This window comes from Garra rufa, chromosome 9 (assembly GCF_049309525.1).
Source record: "Garra rufa chromosome 9, GarRuf1.0, whole genome shotgun sequence".
Classification (NCBI taxonomy): domain Eukaryota; kingdom Metazoa; phylum Chordata; class Actinopteri; order Cypriniformes; family Cyprinidae; genus Garra; species Garra rufa.
The window spans coordinates 41,154,716-41,170,121 of NC_133369.1; the positions used below are offsets into that span (position 1 = coordinate 41,154,716).

The following is a 15,406-nucleotide window of genomic DNA, read 5'->3' on the forward strand; positions in this document are numbered from 1 at the left end:
CTGCCACACAGCCATAAAGCCCAGATCGGTAAAGTGCTGCAGTGATGTTTATCCTATCAAAATAAATGATCATGAAGCTCAACTTGAGTGACCCTCAGGTTCTTGGTCACCACCCAAACCAAGGCACTTCTCCATCAGTTGCTCAGTTTGGACAGGAGGCCAGGTCTAGTAAGAGTCGTGGTTGTTTCAGACATGCTTTTGTGAACCTTCAATGCAGCAGAATTCTTTCTGACCTTTTCCAAAGATGTGTGGCTTGATGCAATCCTGGCTCTGAGCACTATAGGCAGTTTTTTTAACCTCAGGACTTGGTCTTTGCTCTGATATGCATGTTCAGCTGTTAGAACTTTTATTAAGACGTGTGTGCCTTTCCAAATCATACCCATTCAATTGAATTTGCCACAGGTTAACTCCACTCGAAGTGTAGTAGCATCTACAAGCAATGTTAATGCCACTGAGCTAAATTTCAACTGTCCCAGATAAGGGTATGAATACTTATGCAATGAAATCATTTAAGTTTTTTTATTTTTGATAAATCTGCAAAGATGTTAAAAACCTGTTTTCTTATTGCCATTATGGTGTATTGAAGTGTAGATTGATGTGAAAAAAAGAGGAATCTAAAGCAGTTTAACATAAGGTAGCAACATAAAAATGTGAAAAAAAAATGAAGGGTTATGAATACTTTCGCAAGACATTGCAAACATCATGTAAAAGTGAATTTTGCATCCAATGTCCTTTTTAAAAGACAGATGAAGAATTTTTTAATATAATGAAATCTGAGAGATTTTTGTCATACTATACTTTTTACTTTTTACATAGATTTTCTTTTAACTTGATTTGTTTAAGGTAAATTCTTATGTGAACTAAGGCAATGAGTTTGCACAAATTAGTTTTTATAGTGTATGGGGGACAAGTTTAGGATATTTTGCTTTTTGTATTATGTTACATTGCCTAGTTTCACAAATTGATAAATCTGTGTGATTGTTTATTGCATTAATTCATATGAAATATAATATAACATATTAATGAATTGTAGCAACAGAGGCTGGCTCTGGTCAGGAACACAGCAACTTTACATAATGTGGCCCTCCGCACCAAAAGTGAGTTCCCCTCTGTCATTTCTCACATCTCTTTATCTTATAAATATAGATATTTTTCTTTCTCATGAATGATTCCTTTCACTAATTCATAATAATAATATAACAACTTTAAACCAATAACTTTTTAGTGAACAGTTGTAGTACAGACTGTAGTGTCATTTTTTGTGGAATTTTGATAGTTATAGTATGTTGCAGTGGTGGTTAAACAGTATCTTATATAAGGAAAGATTGAGTTTTGTGTTTTTCTTTTTTCAGATCCAATATTAAAGGAGAGGCCGAGTTCAGCCATTTACCCATCAGAGACACTGAGACAGTCTTTCCTCGGTTCCCGCAAAGGACGGTCTACACTGTCCCTCAACAAGAGCGTCTCCACCAATAACATTGCAGGGTAAAGAATCTGATCACAGCAACACAGCGTTTACGTGAATTGTGAATTGAATTGTGTTAATTATGTGAATTGTTTATGTGTTGTATTAAGAGGAAAGAAGACATTTTCAGAACACAAATTAAGATATTTTTGATGAAATTCGAAAGCTTTCTGGCCCTCCATAGACAGCAAGGGGCCTTCCACGTTGAAGGCCCAGAAAGGTACCAAGAACATCGACAAAATAGTCCATGTGACATCAGTTGGTTTTTTTTTGCACACAAAGTATTTTCGTAGGTTCATTAAATTACAGTTGAACCACTGATGTTACATGGACTATTTCATTGATGTTCTTAGTACCTTTTTGGGCCTTGAATGTGGGCGAGAAAAAAGTTCAACCAAAAATATCTTAATTTGTGTTCTGAAGATGAGCAAAATTCTTACGAGTTTGGAACAGCATTTTTTTTTTTGGGGTAAACATAACAAGAACAGTGATAGTATATTAGAATTGAATGCAGCAGTAAGTGGAAAATATATACAAGCTGGAGACAACAGACTCTCTTTTGTTAGTGTTCACTAGTGATTAGTGGGCCACTATTGTTTTTTAAATATTTCTCAGAATATCTTTTTGACAAAAAATTTACAATGTTACATTAGAGTACTTTTTTTTTAACAGCTCCTTTGCAAAGTCTTCATTCACTAATGCTTCCTTGTTTTTGATTTTCTGACAGAGGTCTGAATGATGATTCTCCTGTCGGACTGAGACGGATTCTGTCTCACTCCACAGACTCTCTGAACTTCAGGAACAGAGCCATGTCCATGGAATCCCTTAATGATGAAGGTACAACTCAAGACACACAAACAATACATTGTACCGTAAATATATCAAAAATGATTTTTTTTTATTAGTAATATGCATTGCTAAGAACTTCATTTGGACAACCTTAAAGGCAATTTTCTCAATATGTAGATTTTTTGCACCCTCATATTCCAGATTTTCAAATAGTTGTATCTCAGCCACATATTGACCATACATTGTAACCATACATCAATGGAGAGCTTATTATTCAGCTTTCAGATAATTTATAAATCTCAATTGCAAAAAAATGGACCCTTATGACTGGTTTTGTGGTCTAGGGTCACATTCAATATATATATATATATATATATATATTAGGGGTGGGCATAGATTAATTTTTTTAATCTAGATTAAATCTTGGAATTAATCTAGATTAATCTAGATTAAAATGGCTAATTTGAATTCTGCTGAAGGCATTCAGAATATGTGTGCTACCCAAATAATGACTAAAAGTAAGTCTTCGAGAACGGGCCAGGTGGCGCATTAGATCAGGCGCTCATCTCCTGTTTCCAAAATGCATCACAAACTGCTTGACAATTGCATTTACAACATAATTACCTATACAAACTTGTGTAACCAAGTACTTGTGCGCAAAAGGCTGCACGACGTGCGTGTTGCCGTTAAATACACAGACGCGCACGGGCATGGATTTCTGCGTACATAGTCTTCCATTAAACTGCGTTGCTTTTAGAAGCGTCAATTCAGTTGTTGCATATAGTTAAATGTCTTTATTTCGGGATTATCAAAGTAAATTATAACTCACGTGCCCCAGTAAAAAGGGTCTAGCAACGCACCTGCCCTGAAGCGGCTTCATAGCTGCATCAATGTCAGCACGTCTCATTTGATGTGGTAATTTCACAGAAGTTGAAGACTCGTTCTCGCCCCCTACAGTGCAATTCGACTAGGTATACGTCATCCGCGCTAAAATATCAAGGTGAAAGTCATCATATCTTGCGTAGTTTAGACCCAGCTCCCAACCCAACTTTGAGAATAGATTAACGGCGATATTTTTTTTATCGCCCGATAAGAGTCTCACGTTAACGCAGCACGTTAACGCCGATAACGGCCCACCACTAATATATATATATATATATATATATATATATATATATATATATATATATATATTACAATGGTTTAGTGCCACGTTAAAAAAAAAATAAAAAATCTAAAACTCAAAGATCAAAGTCATAATATTTTGAGAAAAAAAGTCTAAATATTTCAACAATAAAGTCAAAATTATACGGATAAATTTTTAAAAATTGAGGATAAAGTCAAAATTACGAGAATAAAGTCAAAGTGTTTCAAGAATCAAGTAAATATATTTTGAGAATTAAGTCATAAATATGATAATTAATTTGTAGCAATCACTAATTAAAGTAAAAATATTTTGAGAATATATTCTAACCTCAAAATATTACAACTTTATTCTCGTAATCTTAGATTTTTTTTTTTTCTTTTTTGTGTCCAAACTTTCGACTGGTAGTGTGTGTATATATATAATAATAATAATATATATATATATATTGTTTGCTGTGTTCTAACAAACATTTTTGCAGGAGAAATGTATTATGCATCAATGTTGGAAGAGCTGGACAAAGATGGAAAGGATTTTGAAGCAGATTCTTGGAGTATGGCTGTGGACTCATCTTATCTACAGTCTCAACGCAAAGACGTCATCAAGAGACAAGATGTCATATACGGTGAGACTCGTTTCTTTTATTTTCATACCCTTATATTGTCATGTAGTTTTGGGATGGATCTTATGTAGTAACATACATGCAAGCCTCAAAAATGCTTGGTATCTGATTTGGGCCGCTTATGAATGCATATCTAAATCCAACCCACACATGATTCAATCTCAAACACTTACGTCTGATACTCCTCTCCTTTTTTCGACATTTCACAACATAATTTCTACATATTTCCTAGGAATTGCTAAATATGAATAATGACGGGAATATGCATGTGTCACCACTGGCAAGTAAGCAATAAGTGTGTGGGTGGTAGGGTTGCCCTCAACTAAAGATTTTTCTGATTGACTAATAGTCGTTTGTTTTAAGTGATTAGTCAACTAATCACACCTTTATATTAATAAACCATGTAATTCTATAATAATAATGAGCCTTAATCTTTATATCATAATTAATTGATAAACTAGTGTACTAACTAGAGACTCGTCCTCTCCACAATGGATGTGACATCATATGGATTAAACAAAATGAGAATATTTGTATTCCATTTAAATTGGTTTATTTAAAAGTAGACATTTCGCTTTCGATATATATGTTTTTCAATTCTTTTTTTTCAACGCACTCAAGTTCAGAGACCTAGACCGCAGAAAATGCACCCTTTCTGCTTGCATTTTATTATGCAAAAGCGAAATATTTTGTTATTTTGAGTGCGCGCAAATGAAAGCAGACCTTTTGCAGCTTTTAAGTGTGCATTACTCTTATCCGTATGACCAAAAATGACGGAGTATTTTAGGTTAAATGATCGCACCCACATCCAAGTTAACTATTATGCAGTAAACGTGCTACTGTTTAGCTTTCACACACCACACAAACATTTAATTAGCGCACATTTTTCTAGGTTAACGTTAAAGCAGGCGGCCTTGTAATGATGCTTCTACGTACTTGTTTGAAAGAAACAAACGTTTGCTTGTCCTGATCGATGTACTGTAATTACTAGAGTTGGGGTACTCGGACTTGTACTCGGACTCGTGTCCGGTCTCGAGTTCAATTTTTAGCGGACTCTGATTTGTCACGGACTCGGATGCATTTTGACTCGGACTTGACTCGGACTCAAGCTTTTCGGACTCGGGAATAATTGCCGAGTCCAGGGACATTTGACGGAATTTTTAGTGACTCGATGCATTATTACGAAAGTGACATTCAGTATTCGCACGTTTTTAAAAGTCTTGCCAGAACTTGAAAGTCAGCTGGTTTCTTTGCATACACACACAACCAAAGAGTGCTCACTGAAAGCGCCTCTCAGTCAGCGTGCAAATGCTGAATTAAGTTTACTTTTGACAAATATTGCTACACATTTACACGAAAAGTTATGTCAAAATGCACCGTCTTGGAGAGTATTCATGCAAATGCAGTCAGTTTTGTCTTGAGTGAATTTATACAGTTGGGAGAAATACAGATGTGCCACAATATATGATCTCTGCATCCGGTCTTAAAGCGACAGCAATGTAAACCTGCTGCAGCAGACTGTGTCATATTAAATTTGCCTATTTTATCTCACAATTCAGAATTTTTATATATGTTGTTTATATGTTGTTTTTTTTGGACTTTATTACTCAAATTAACTCAACAGAGTTTTCTGAGGGGAAAAATGTCAGAAGTGTGGGATTTAAACTCATGATTTTGAGCTGAGGGGAAAAGGGAGAATGTCATTTCTCATCAAAATTGTGAAATATAATCTCGGAATTGTGGAAATAACGTCAGAATTTTTAAATATAAACTCAAATTTACTTTTTTTTACTCTTTTATTTCATGGCCTCCATAGACTTCTACTTAAAAACTGTCCCCTTACAGCCTCAATTTTCATCCAAGAAAAACAAAAACAAAATGCTATCTACCCTGTCTAAGGTCTTACCATTCGCCATATAAAACCCAAAACAGCCAAAATCAGAGATAAGAGGTGAATTTTCTGCTCCTCAGGTCTCATTCACTAAGATTCCTACCCACCCCGTTGAATTTATACATTTACTATATAACAGCAAATCAAGTCAAGTCAAGTCTTGTCCTGCCCTATAATTTTTCAAATTTTAAAAGCGGTTTCAATATGTCACAATGCATAAGATGGTATGAAATCAAAAATCCAAATGGCAATATACAATAGCTGTTTGCTTTTTTCATTTAAATTGTCATTGCCTTATTCTAGTTGTAAAGGTTAAAACAAGGTTAAGATACTGAAAAACAGTAGTGTTTAGTTGGACTCGGACTCGACCCATTTGGACTTGGACTTGAGTCCGACTCGCCCCATTTTGGACTCGGACTCGACTCGGACTTGAATGGTTAAAGACTTGGACTCGACTTGGACTCGACTTAGGTGGACTCGACCCAACACTAGCAATTACCACACAGTGTAATTACTGGTATTGTTCGCCTTTTTTTTCTGTGGAATTTTTTTCCCTGCAGCTAAGCGACTACTAAAATTAATCTCCCTTATCCAACACATTCATTTATGTTGTCTGTTAACACGCTGGTGAATTAAGTCAGATGGCAATAAACAGATAAGACAAAATATTGGATCTGTGCATGAGCCTTTGTACAATCCAGGTACTTTGTACTGTAATGTCTGTGATTTTAAATCAATGCATCTGTGTCTTTCAGAGCTGATTCAGACAGAACTGAACCATGTGCGTACGCTGCGGATCATGGAAGGGGTGTTTCGCAGGGGAATGCTGGAAGAGGTGTTGATGGAAATGGGTGTGGTTCACGCCATCTTTCCCTGCTTAGATCAGCTGCTGTCTATTCACTCAAATTTCGTGAGCCAACTACTGCAGAGAAGAAACAATAGCCTGGCTCCAAACAGCAACCGTAACTTCACCATCCAAAAACTGGGAGATATACTGGTGGAGCAGGTGAATTTCTGACATACAGCTCACATGCAGAATAGTTGGTACTTGCTATAGTAGTAACAGTAAATTATGCATAATTACTAACCATAAACCCTATTCCTAACCCTATAGTAGGTACAGGATTTTAATAATTATTATGTATTACTAATTAATAATTATTAGTACTTATGTAATTACACTATAACAAGATCATCTTAAATCAAGCGTAATGACAAGTACGTGCGCTTTTTTTAAGATAAGTAAAAGTCTGGTGTATTACCGATACATTTTATGTCAGAATAGAATGTAAAAATATGTTTAGCTGGAAAAAAATGTATCAATATTGTAAGCCTATTGTAGTGAATCAGAAAAGGCAGGACACACTTTTTAAGCACTCTTTGAATAATATAAGTTTATTAATTTTTTAACTAAAAATATTCATGATCTTATAGTTTATATGTAATGTAAAAATTAAGGCCAATTTCAGAAATATTAGGGAGAATTTTCTTAGGGTCATCAAATAGTCAGGCATGGAATTTCATTTATTTATTATTATTGTTTTAATTTTACATTATTTATTTATTTATTTATTTAGCCTTAACAGTTTTAACAGATACAAGCATGGACTAAATACACTCATATTGACATAGTAATAGCTTGCACCCTTCAGAGTGCTGAGTTAAATTGTTCCTGCTGTCTGAGTGGACCTCAGCCTTTTGTCTTAATTCTGACATTTATGAAATTTGTTGCTTCAGTTCTCAGATCAGAATGCAGAAGACATGAGGAAATGCTACGTTGAATTCTGCAGTCGCCATTTGAAAGCTGTGAAACTCTATAAGGAGCTGTTGGCACGTGACAAGAGGTTCCAGCAGTTCATACGGGTAAGAGTGCAGCCAGAGAAAGACATGCATGTCAGCATAAGGTTCCAGTTAATTTTCTGTTTACTGCCTAGAATGTGTTTAATACAATATATTTTTTCATATTTGTTCTGCTGTAAAGCGGGTAAGCAGAGGTTCCTTACTGCGTCGCCATGGTGTCCAAGAGTGCATCTTGCTCGTCACTCAACGCATCACCAAATATCCTGTGCTCATCAAACGCATTCTAGACAACACTAAAGGTGAGATTATATTCAGATATGTGCTCCAAAATTACAGCCAGATGTGAAACCATAGTCTTTAGTTTTAAGGGTTTTTTCCCACATTTCTGTCACCGAGTTTTGATTTCTTGCCACTGTCGCCTCCGGCTTGCTTAGTTGGATTAAATATTGCAATATTACTGAATTAACTGTACAGACACTAATGTGACCCTGGACCACAAAACCAGTCTTAAGTCGCTGGGGTTTATTTGTAGCAATAGTCAAAAATACACTGCATGGGTCAAAATTTTTGATTTTTCTTTTATGCCAAAAATCAGTAAGAAATTAAGTAAAGTTCATGTTTCATGAAGATTTTTTGTTAAATTCCTACTGTAAACATATCAAAATGTAATTTTTGATTTGTAATATGCATTGTTAAGAACCTAATTTGGACAAATTTAAAGGTGATTTTCTCAGTCTTTTTTATTTTTTTGCATCCTCAGATTTCTGATTTCAAATAGATGTATCTCAGTCAAATATTGTCCTATCCTAACAAATCAATATAAAGCTTATTTATTGAGCTTTCATATGATGTATAAATCTCAGTTTTGTCAAATTTCACCTTATGACTGGTTTTGTGGTCCAGAGTCACTAATGGATGAGAACTCAACTGAGCTGGATTGTAATATCACTGTTTTCTACAGAGTTTCTATAGCTGAATTGAATTACTCTTATAATTGAGGATTTTTACACGTTTTACACATATTTTACACCGTTTTTGATAGCAAATCACATAGTAGAAAAACAATTATTTGATCCCCTGCTGATTTTGCACGATTGCCCACTGACAAAGAAAAGATCAGTATATCATTTTAATGGTAGGTTTATTTGAACAGTAAGAGACAGAATAACAACAACAAAGACGCTTTTCAAAAAAGTTATGAAATTGATTTGCATTATAATGAGTGAAATAAGTATTTGATCCCCTATCAGTCAGCGCCCGCAAGGTCCCCCTGCTCAAGAAAGCTCATGTACAGACCCGTCTGAAGCTTGCCAATGAACATCTAAATGATTCAGAGGAGAACTGGGTGAAAGTGTTGTGGTCAGCTCTTTGGCATCAACTCCACTGTAGGTGGAGGTCCATTGTGTTTGCAGGAGGAATGCTGCTAATTACCCCAAGAACACCATCCCCACCGCCAAACATGGAGGTGGAAACATTAGGCTTTGGGGGTGTTTTTCTGCTAAGGGGACAGGACAACTGCATCGCATCAAATGGACAATTTACAGAGCCATTTACCGTCAAATCTTGGGTGAGAACCTCCTTCCCTCAGTCAGGGCATTGAAAATGGGTCATGGTGTATTCCAGAATGACAATGACCCAAAACACATGGCCAAGGCAACAAAGGAGTGGCTCAAGAAGAAGAACATTAAGGACATGGAGTGGCCTAGCCAGTCTCCAGACCTTAATGCCATAGAGAATCTGTGGAGGAAGCTAAAGGTTCGAGTTGCCAAATATCAGCCTCAAAATCTTAATGACTTGGGGAGGATCTGCAAAGAGGAGTGGGATACAATCCCTCCTGAGATGTGTGCAAACCTGGTCACAAACTACAAGAAACGTCTGACCTCACTGATTGCCAACAAGGGTTTTGCTCAGTCGGTTTTACTTATTTCACTCATTAAAATGCAAATCAATTTATATCTTTTTTGAAAAGCTTTTTTTTTTTTGGATTTTTTTACCCACTGACATTTCACTGATCAATTTTTTTTCCCTCACTGTACATGCACCCAAACAATCCGTTATAGGATTGATTGAGTAATTGGATTGATGGCTTATTCAGATTGAAAAGCCTTCATGTAAACACCTCAGATGATCCAACTGAGCTCAAATGAAATTTTGATCAAATTGAAAGGAGTGATGTAGACCTGAAATAATATGATAAATAGGAAACAACTAAGGGCCACATTTACTAAACAGGCCAAATTAGCATTAGAGGGCAATTTCATAAAAGCAGGAAGGGAGGGGAAATTCCTGTGTGTGATATGCTAATGACCAACACAATCTACCAAGAGCAGCACATATTACATATTACAGCATATTACAGCCTGCTTTAAGAATGGTAAATAATTAAGCAAATACCAGTAATTTGATGAGCACTAACATTTAGTAAAACATGTTGCATGATTCATTTTAATACTCTCCTCCCATAAATTTTGCGTCTGAAAGCACCTACAAATGCATATTCAATAAGGTCAAGCACAAAAATAACTGTGTCTATGCATTTTTAGCACTAATTCTTCAATGTCTTTAGTAAATCCTGACAGTACTATTTTAACACCAAAAGACGGTTTGCGCTTTATTTGATTTCACAGGTAGTGAAGAAGAAAGTAAGTCTCTGGCTGACTCTCTGACGCTGATCCGGGAGCTGCTGTGTTCCGTGGATCAACAGGTTCAAGAGTTAGAGAGAGCACAGCGTTTGCAGGAGATCCAGTCCCGTCTGGACCCACGGGCTGAGACGAAAGTTAAGGGTGGAGGAGTGTTTGGTGGAGGAGAGCTGCTGCGCCGTAGACTCATCCATGAGGGAGCACTGCTGTGGAAAACTGCTCAAGGCTCCAGACTCAAAGGTGCCGTTATTGTTTACGCATGTGAGTGAGTAAGTGAAATAGTTGGTGTATCAGTAGAATTATCAGTAACTTTTGTATTTTGTCTTTTTAGATGTGCACGTTTTGTTAATGACAGACATCCTGGTGTTCATGCAGGAAAAAGACCAGAAATATATTTTTCCCTGTCTGGTGAGTTAAAGCATTCTATTGGTTGACTATCACTGGATTCTGACTAAACATCATTTATATGGTGCTCTGCATCTTCCTACATTAAACTCAAACTGCCCAGACTGAATAATTGATACTTTGGGCCAAGAAAAAAATACTCGAAATTGTTTTTTCTCAAATTATATTTATGGTTTGGTTCAAACCTTACAGTTTGATTTTATTATTAATTAAAAAATATTTATTTTCCCACATGCAAAATTATTTGTAATCCTGGAACACAAAGCCAGTCTTAAGTATCATGGTTATATTTGTAGAAATAGCCAAAAATACATTGTATGGGTTATCGATTTTTCTTTAATGCCAAAAATCATTACGATAATAAGTAAAGATCATGTTCCATGAAGATATTTTGAAGGCAAATTTCTCAATATTTTAATTTTTTGCACCCTCAGATTTCATATTTTTTAAAAATTGACCCTTATGACTGGTTTTGTAGTACCATACCTAATCAATATATTTTCTTTAGACATATGCCAAAATGTTACTTTATGTAGATCAATATAATTTTTTTGTGTGTGTTTTTACCACTTAATTTCACCAAACGGAAAGCTTGATTAGCTATAAGATAAAAAAATTAAATTTCACTTAAGATATAAATCTAAAAACATTTTGTTAGTCAATGTTCAATTTAGTTTACTTACTAGAAATAAAAACTACTTCGAAGAAAAACATGCATCATTTCCTGTAATAAACTTAAAAAAACACCATAAAAATGTGTATATCCCACAATACTCTCTGCAGTCAGTAAACACTACACTGCAAAAAATTATTTTCTTACTTAGATTTTTTGTCTTGTTTCCAGACAAAATATCTAAAAATTCTTAAATTAAGAAGGACTTTCTAGACAAGAAAAAAATATTGTCCTGTTTTCAGAAAAAAGAAGTCAAAATTAAGCATGTTTTTGATTAAAACAAGCAAAATAATCTGCCAGTTGGGTAAGAAAAATAATCTTATTTCAAGCAGACATTAGATTATTTTTCTCACCCCATTGGCAGATTATTTTGCTTGTTTCAAGCAAAAACTCACTTAATTTTAACTTATTTTTTCTGAAAACAAGACAATATTTTTTCCTTGTCTAGAAAATCCTTTCTGATTTACGAATTTTTAGATGTTTTGGCTGGAAACAAGACAAAAATTCTAAGTAAGAAAATCATTTTTTGCAGTGTATTTAACGAGTTGTTTGTGTTATTTTTCCTATAGGGAGTGTTTTTCCTTTTTGGCATGCTGAACGTAGGAGTTTAAAGTGAAAACCATGATTTTTTTATTAGACCAATATAGAAATTCACTTTTCTCAGTGCATTCTTTTCTCTTTTCACAGGACAAACCGTCAGTACTGTGCCTTCAGAATTTGATTGTAAGAGATATAGCCAATCAGCAGCGAGGAATGTTCCTCATCAGTCACTCCACACCTCCAGAGATGTACGAGCTCCACGCCGCCTCCAAAGAGGACAGAAACACTTGGATGAAAATCATTCAGCAGACAGTGAGCAAGTCAGAGTCAATTCACAATTCCTTGTCCAAACAACTCAATATACTGCTAAAATATCTCTTCACAGTCAACACCAAATCACTTCATCTCTGTATTTCTCTTTTGCAGCTGTCCATCAAGAGAGGATTTCCCTCTGATTGAAACTGAGGACAAAGCCTTGCTACGACGACTCAGAGGTTTGTATCTAAAAGGGAGTCCAGTACTCATCTCTATCTGTTGTCAAACCATATTTGCTTTGCTCACTTTTCTTTCATTTTTGTTTCTCTAGCTGATATCCAGCAGAAGGATCGTGAAGTTTTAGAGCTGTTACAGGAGCGTGTGACATTGTTCTCTGATTTGGTCGAGGCCACCGGAGGTCAGAATGTTAACGTTCCCACAAACTCCAGAAATATATTCAGAGCAGATACGCCCTATGCTCCCCAGGCGGAAAAGCTACTGAATGACGCCATTGTTGAGGGTAGGCAGAGGAGTGTACAGCATTATAGAAAGCACAGAACTTGTAATGAAGGACATTAACACTGCTTTCTTATTTATTTCGCAATTCAGTGGACAGACTGAGTGAAGTGCTTTTGGGTTCTTGCACTGAGCGTCCACAGTCCTGCAGATTGAATGGTGAATCGACAGAGATACAATTCACTTCTAAAACAAAAGGTATTTATTTGATGTTGGCATACAATGTGATTGTATGATATTTTCATTTTTAATTATCCCCAAAAAATAATATCACCAGTACACAAATGGTCTTGTTTTACAGTACAATATTAACATTATAAAATTAAAAAAATAATAAATAGTAAAAACATAATGAAGTAAAACTATGTAAACATTTACAAATAGTAACATTACAACATTAAAACAAGGTACGTAAAAATAATGTATATAGGTCATTCTACAGAATTGGTGCAAACCAAAAAACACATTTAAGTATTTAACACTGCAAAAAAAATATTTTTTTCAAATTAAAATTTTAAATCGAGAAGGATTTTCTAGACGAGTAAAAAATAATTTTCTTGTTTTCAAAATGCAGGACACATTTTTTACATAAAGTTTCATAATATACAAAAAATATATAAAATATATAAATTTTTTCACTTCACTTCTTTAAAAGAATCAAAAAGATACTTTTCAAAAACAACAATGGAAAAAAAAATCAATATCATTTTAATATGAATAGGGCTGCAACAACGAATCGATAAAATCGATAAAAATCGATTACTAAAAGCGTTGGCAACGAATTTCATAATCGATTCGTTGTGTCGCGCGACGCAGAGACATTTGGTTATTATATAGCCTATATTTAAAAAAAATTGAGCGCAGAGCGGAGTGGACACATTCGGTCTCTCCCCCGCACTGATGCCAGCAGAGTTCGGCACCTCATAAACTGTGTTTCCATCCAAAAATGCGAATTTAACTTATGCGCAAAACTGGAACATTTGAGCATAAAGCACCGTTTCTACATTATATATATATGCTGCCCCGATTTATATCAAACGTTTGATATTTAAGCCTACTTTGGCTAGCGTACTTTCACAGCAGCCAATGCTCGATCGCAAAACAGCTGCTGTACGGGTCGTTGGATAGTGGAGATGGAGAAAACTACTTCTATAGTTTTTGTAACACTGTCTGTCTGTATAATGTGTCGAAAACATACCACAACCGTAAGGAGAAAGAGGAGCTCTGCTGAGGTGAAATCGTCTCAGTTTTGAATAGGGCTGTGACGGTGGCACGTTGTTTTTTTATATATAGCCTACACTTCAGTCAGCTAACAAGCAGCCTAAAAACGCTAAAATAAATCAAAGAAATAATATATTTAATTAAGAAAGTAGCCTAAGAGTATTAAATAGGTTATTAAACAAACATTCCTTGTAAAAATGTCCGACAGCTCATCAATTTTTGGCCGACTGAATTTCCAGTCCGACTGTCTTTTTTTCTCTTTCTCTTCCTCATTACACAGCTGCTGATTTTAATAGCAAAGTGATTACATTTATTTTCGTTCCTTTAGTTTATAAAGTTAATTTAGAGATATATTTGGAACACTTTTTGTTTGTTAAATTCAAGTTTTTGTTTTTTAAAGTTATACCTAGCAAACAGCGGCAGACAGATCAAAAGCCTGCTTAATTCATCGCGATTTAAATTAAAATCCATTGATATAAAAAACTTAAAACATATCACAATATTAGTTTAATCATTCAATCAAGATAATTCCAAAGTTTATGCGGACAGAAGCGCGCTTTGCAGGGCATGGAGACGCCAGTGCAATGTGGAATTTCTTTTTTGCTCATAAAGGTAAGAGTAATTTACCACCCGGAACTGTAAAGGGTCTACCTTAGTTTGTGTGTACTCACAGTATCAACAAAATGTGCTCTTAAAGAAAACAAACAGAATACGCTTGATATCTTTGGTTTAAACAGGAGCGCTTCACAATAATTAACCGAAACCCAGGTAATTGCCTCACAAACACAATATCTATAGAAAGCTTTAAATTATTATTTTACTATAGAACGAAATAATTAAAATCGAAAACAAAACTCTTTCATTAGCTAATCCATAAAGATGCATTAGGCATTAATGAGCAGATGGCAGGATCGTCAATTTCATCTTTGCAACACTGAATCAGAAAATACTAGTTTATTAATAAGTAATTCGAATATTTTCTTAATTTTTGCCTTGACACATTCATGGTAATTACTTTTGCTGGGGCTTTGAGGCCAGTTTTGCGTGCATTTGAATGCGGAACTCTTCCAGCTGGTCGCTGCTGATGGCAGGACACTAAACACCGCCATGGCAGAATGAATGTAGCAGAAAGTTAGTCAAGTTATCCCGTTCCAGCGTGCAAAGTCACATGACTTTTTTAATGCGCACTGAGGAATTTAATTTGAGAGGCTTCTTGATGGGAAATGCAGCATGTACACCACAGCAAGCCGCTGTCTTGACGGATAGTAATTTTAGTTTATTTAGTCTATATATTTGGCAGATGTAAAGCATACATGTGTATGTTTTTTGTGTTAGTCCATTTTTATTTTATTATTATTATTATTATTATAACAGTTCAAGGAGCAACATGTTCGTGCACTTTCTAAAGATTTTAGTTCTGTTTTTGAATAAAGGGTTGTAAATCCC

At 35.2% G+C, this 15,406-nt stretch overlaps 1 protein-coding gene across 1 annotated transcript in view; it reads left to right on the plus strand.

Moving 5' to 3' along the window:
• Nucleotides 1–15,406, plus strand: part of arhgef2b (rho/rac guanine nucleotide exchange factor (GEF) 2b) — a 53,662-nt gene that overhangs the window by 29,812 nt on the left and 8,444 nt on the right. Inside the window, exons 6-18 of the mRNA XM_073846970.1 lie at nucleotides 1,034–1,097; nucleotides 1,353–1,485; nucleotides 2,193–2,302; nucleotides 3,880–4,023; nucleotides 6,667–6,917; nucleotides 7,649–7,774; nucleotides 7,893–8,010; nucleotides 10,339–10,590; nucleotides 10,682–10,758; nucleotides 12,116–12,288; nucleotides 12,395–12,462; nucleotides 12,555–12,743; nucleotides 12,833–12,937. Coding sequence (XP_073703071.1) covers nucleotides 1,034–1,097; nucleotides 1,353–1,485; nucleotides 2,193–2,302; nucleotides 3,880–4,023; nucleotides 6,667–6,917; nucleotides 7,649–7,774; nucleotides 7,893–8,010; nucleotides 10,339–10,590; nucleotides 10,682–10,758; nucleotides 12,116–12,288; nucleotides 12,395–12,462; nucleotides 12,555–12,743; nucleotides 12,833–12,937 — 1,810 coding nt within the window. The remainder of the gene's footprint in view (nucleotides 1–1,033; nucleotides 1,098–1,352; nucleotides 1,486–2,192; nucleotides 2,303–3,879; nucleotides 4,024–6,666; nucleotides 6,918–7,648; nucleotides 7,775–7,892; nucleotides 8,011–10,338; nucleotides 10,591–10,681; nucleotides 10,759–12,115; nucleotides 12,289–12,394; nucleotides 12,463–12,554; nucleotides 12,744–12,832; nucleotides 12,938–15,406) is intronic.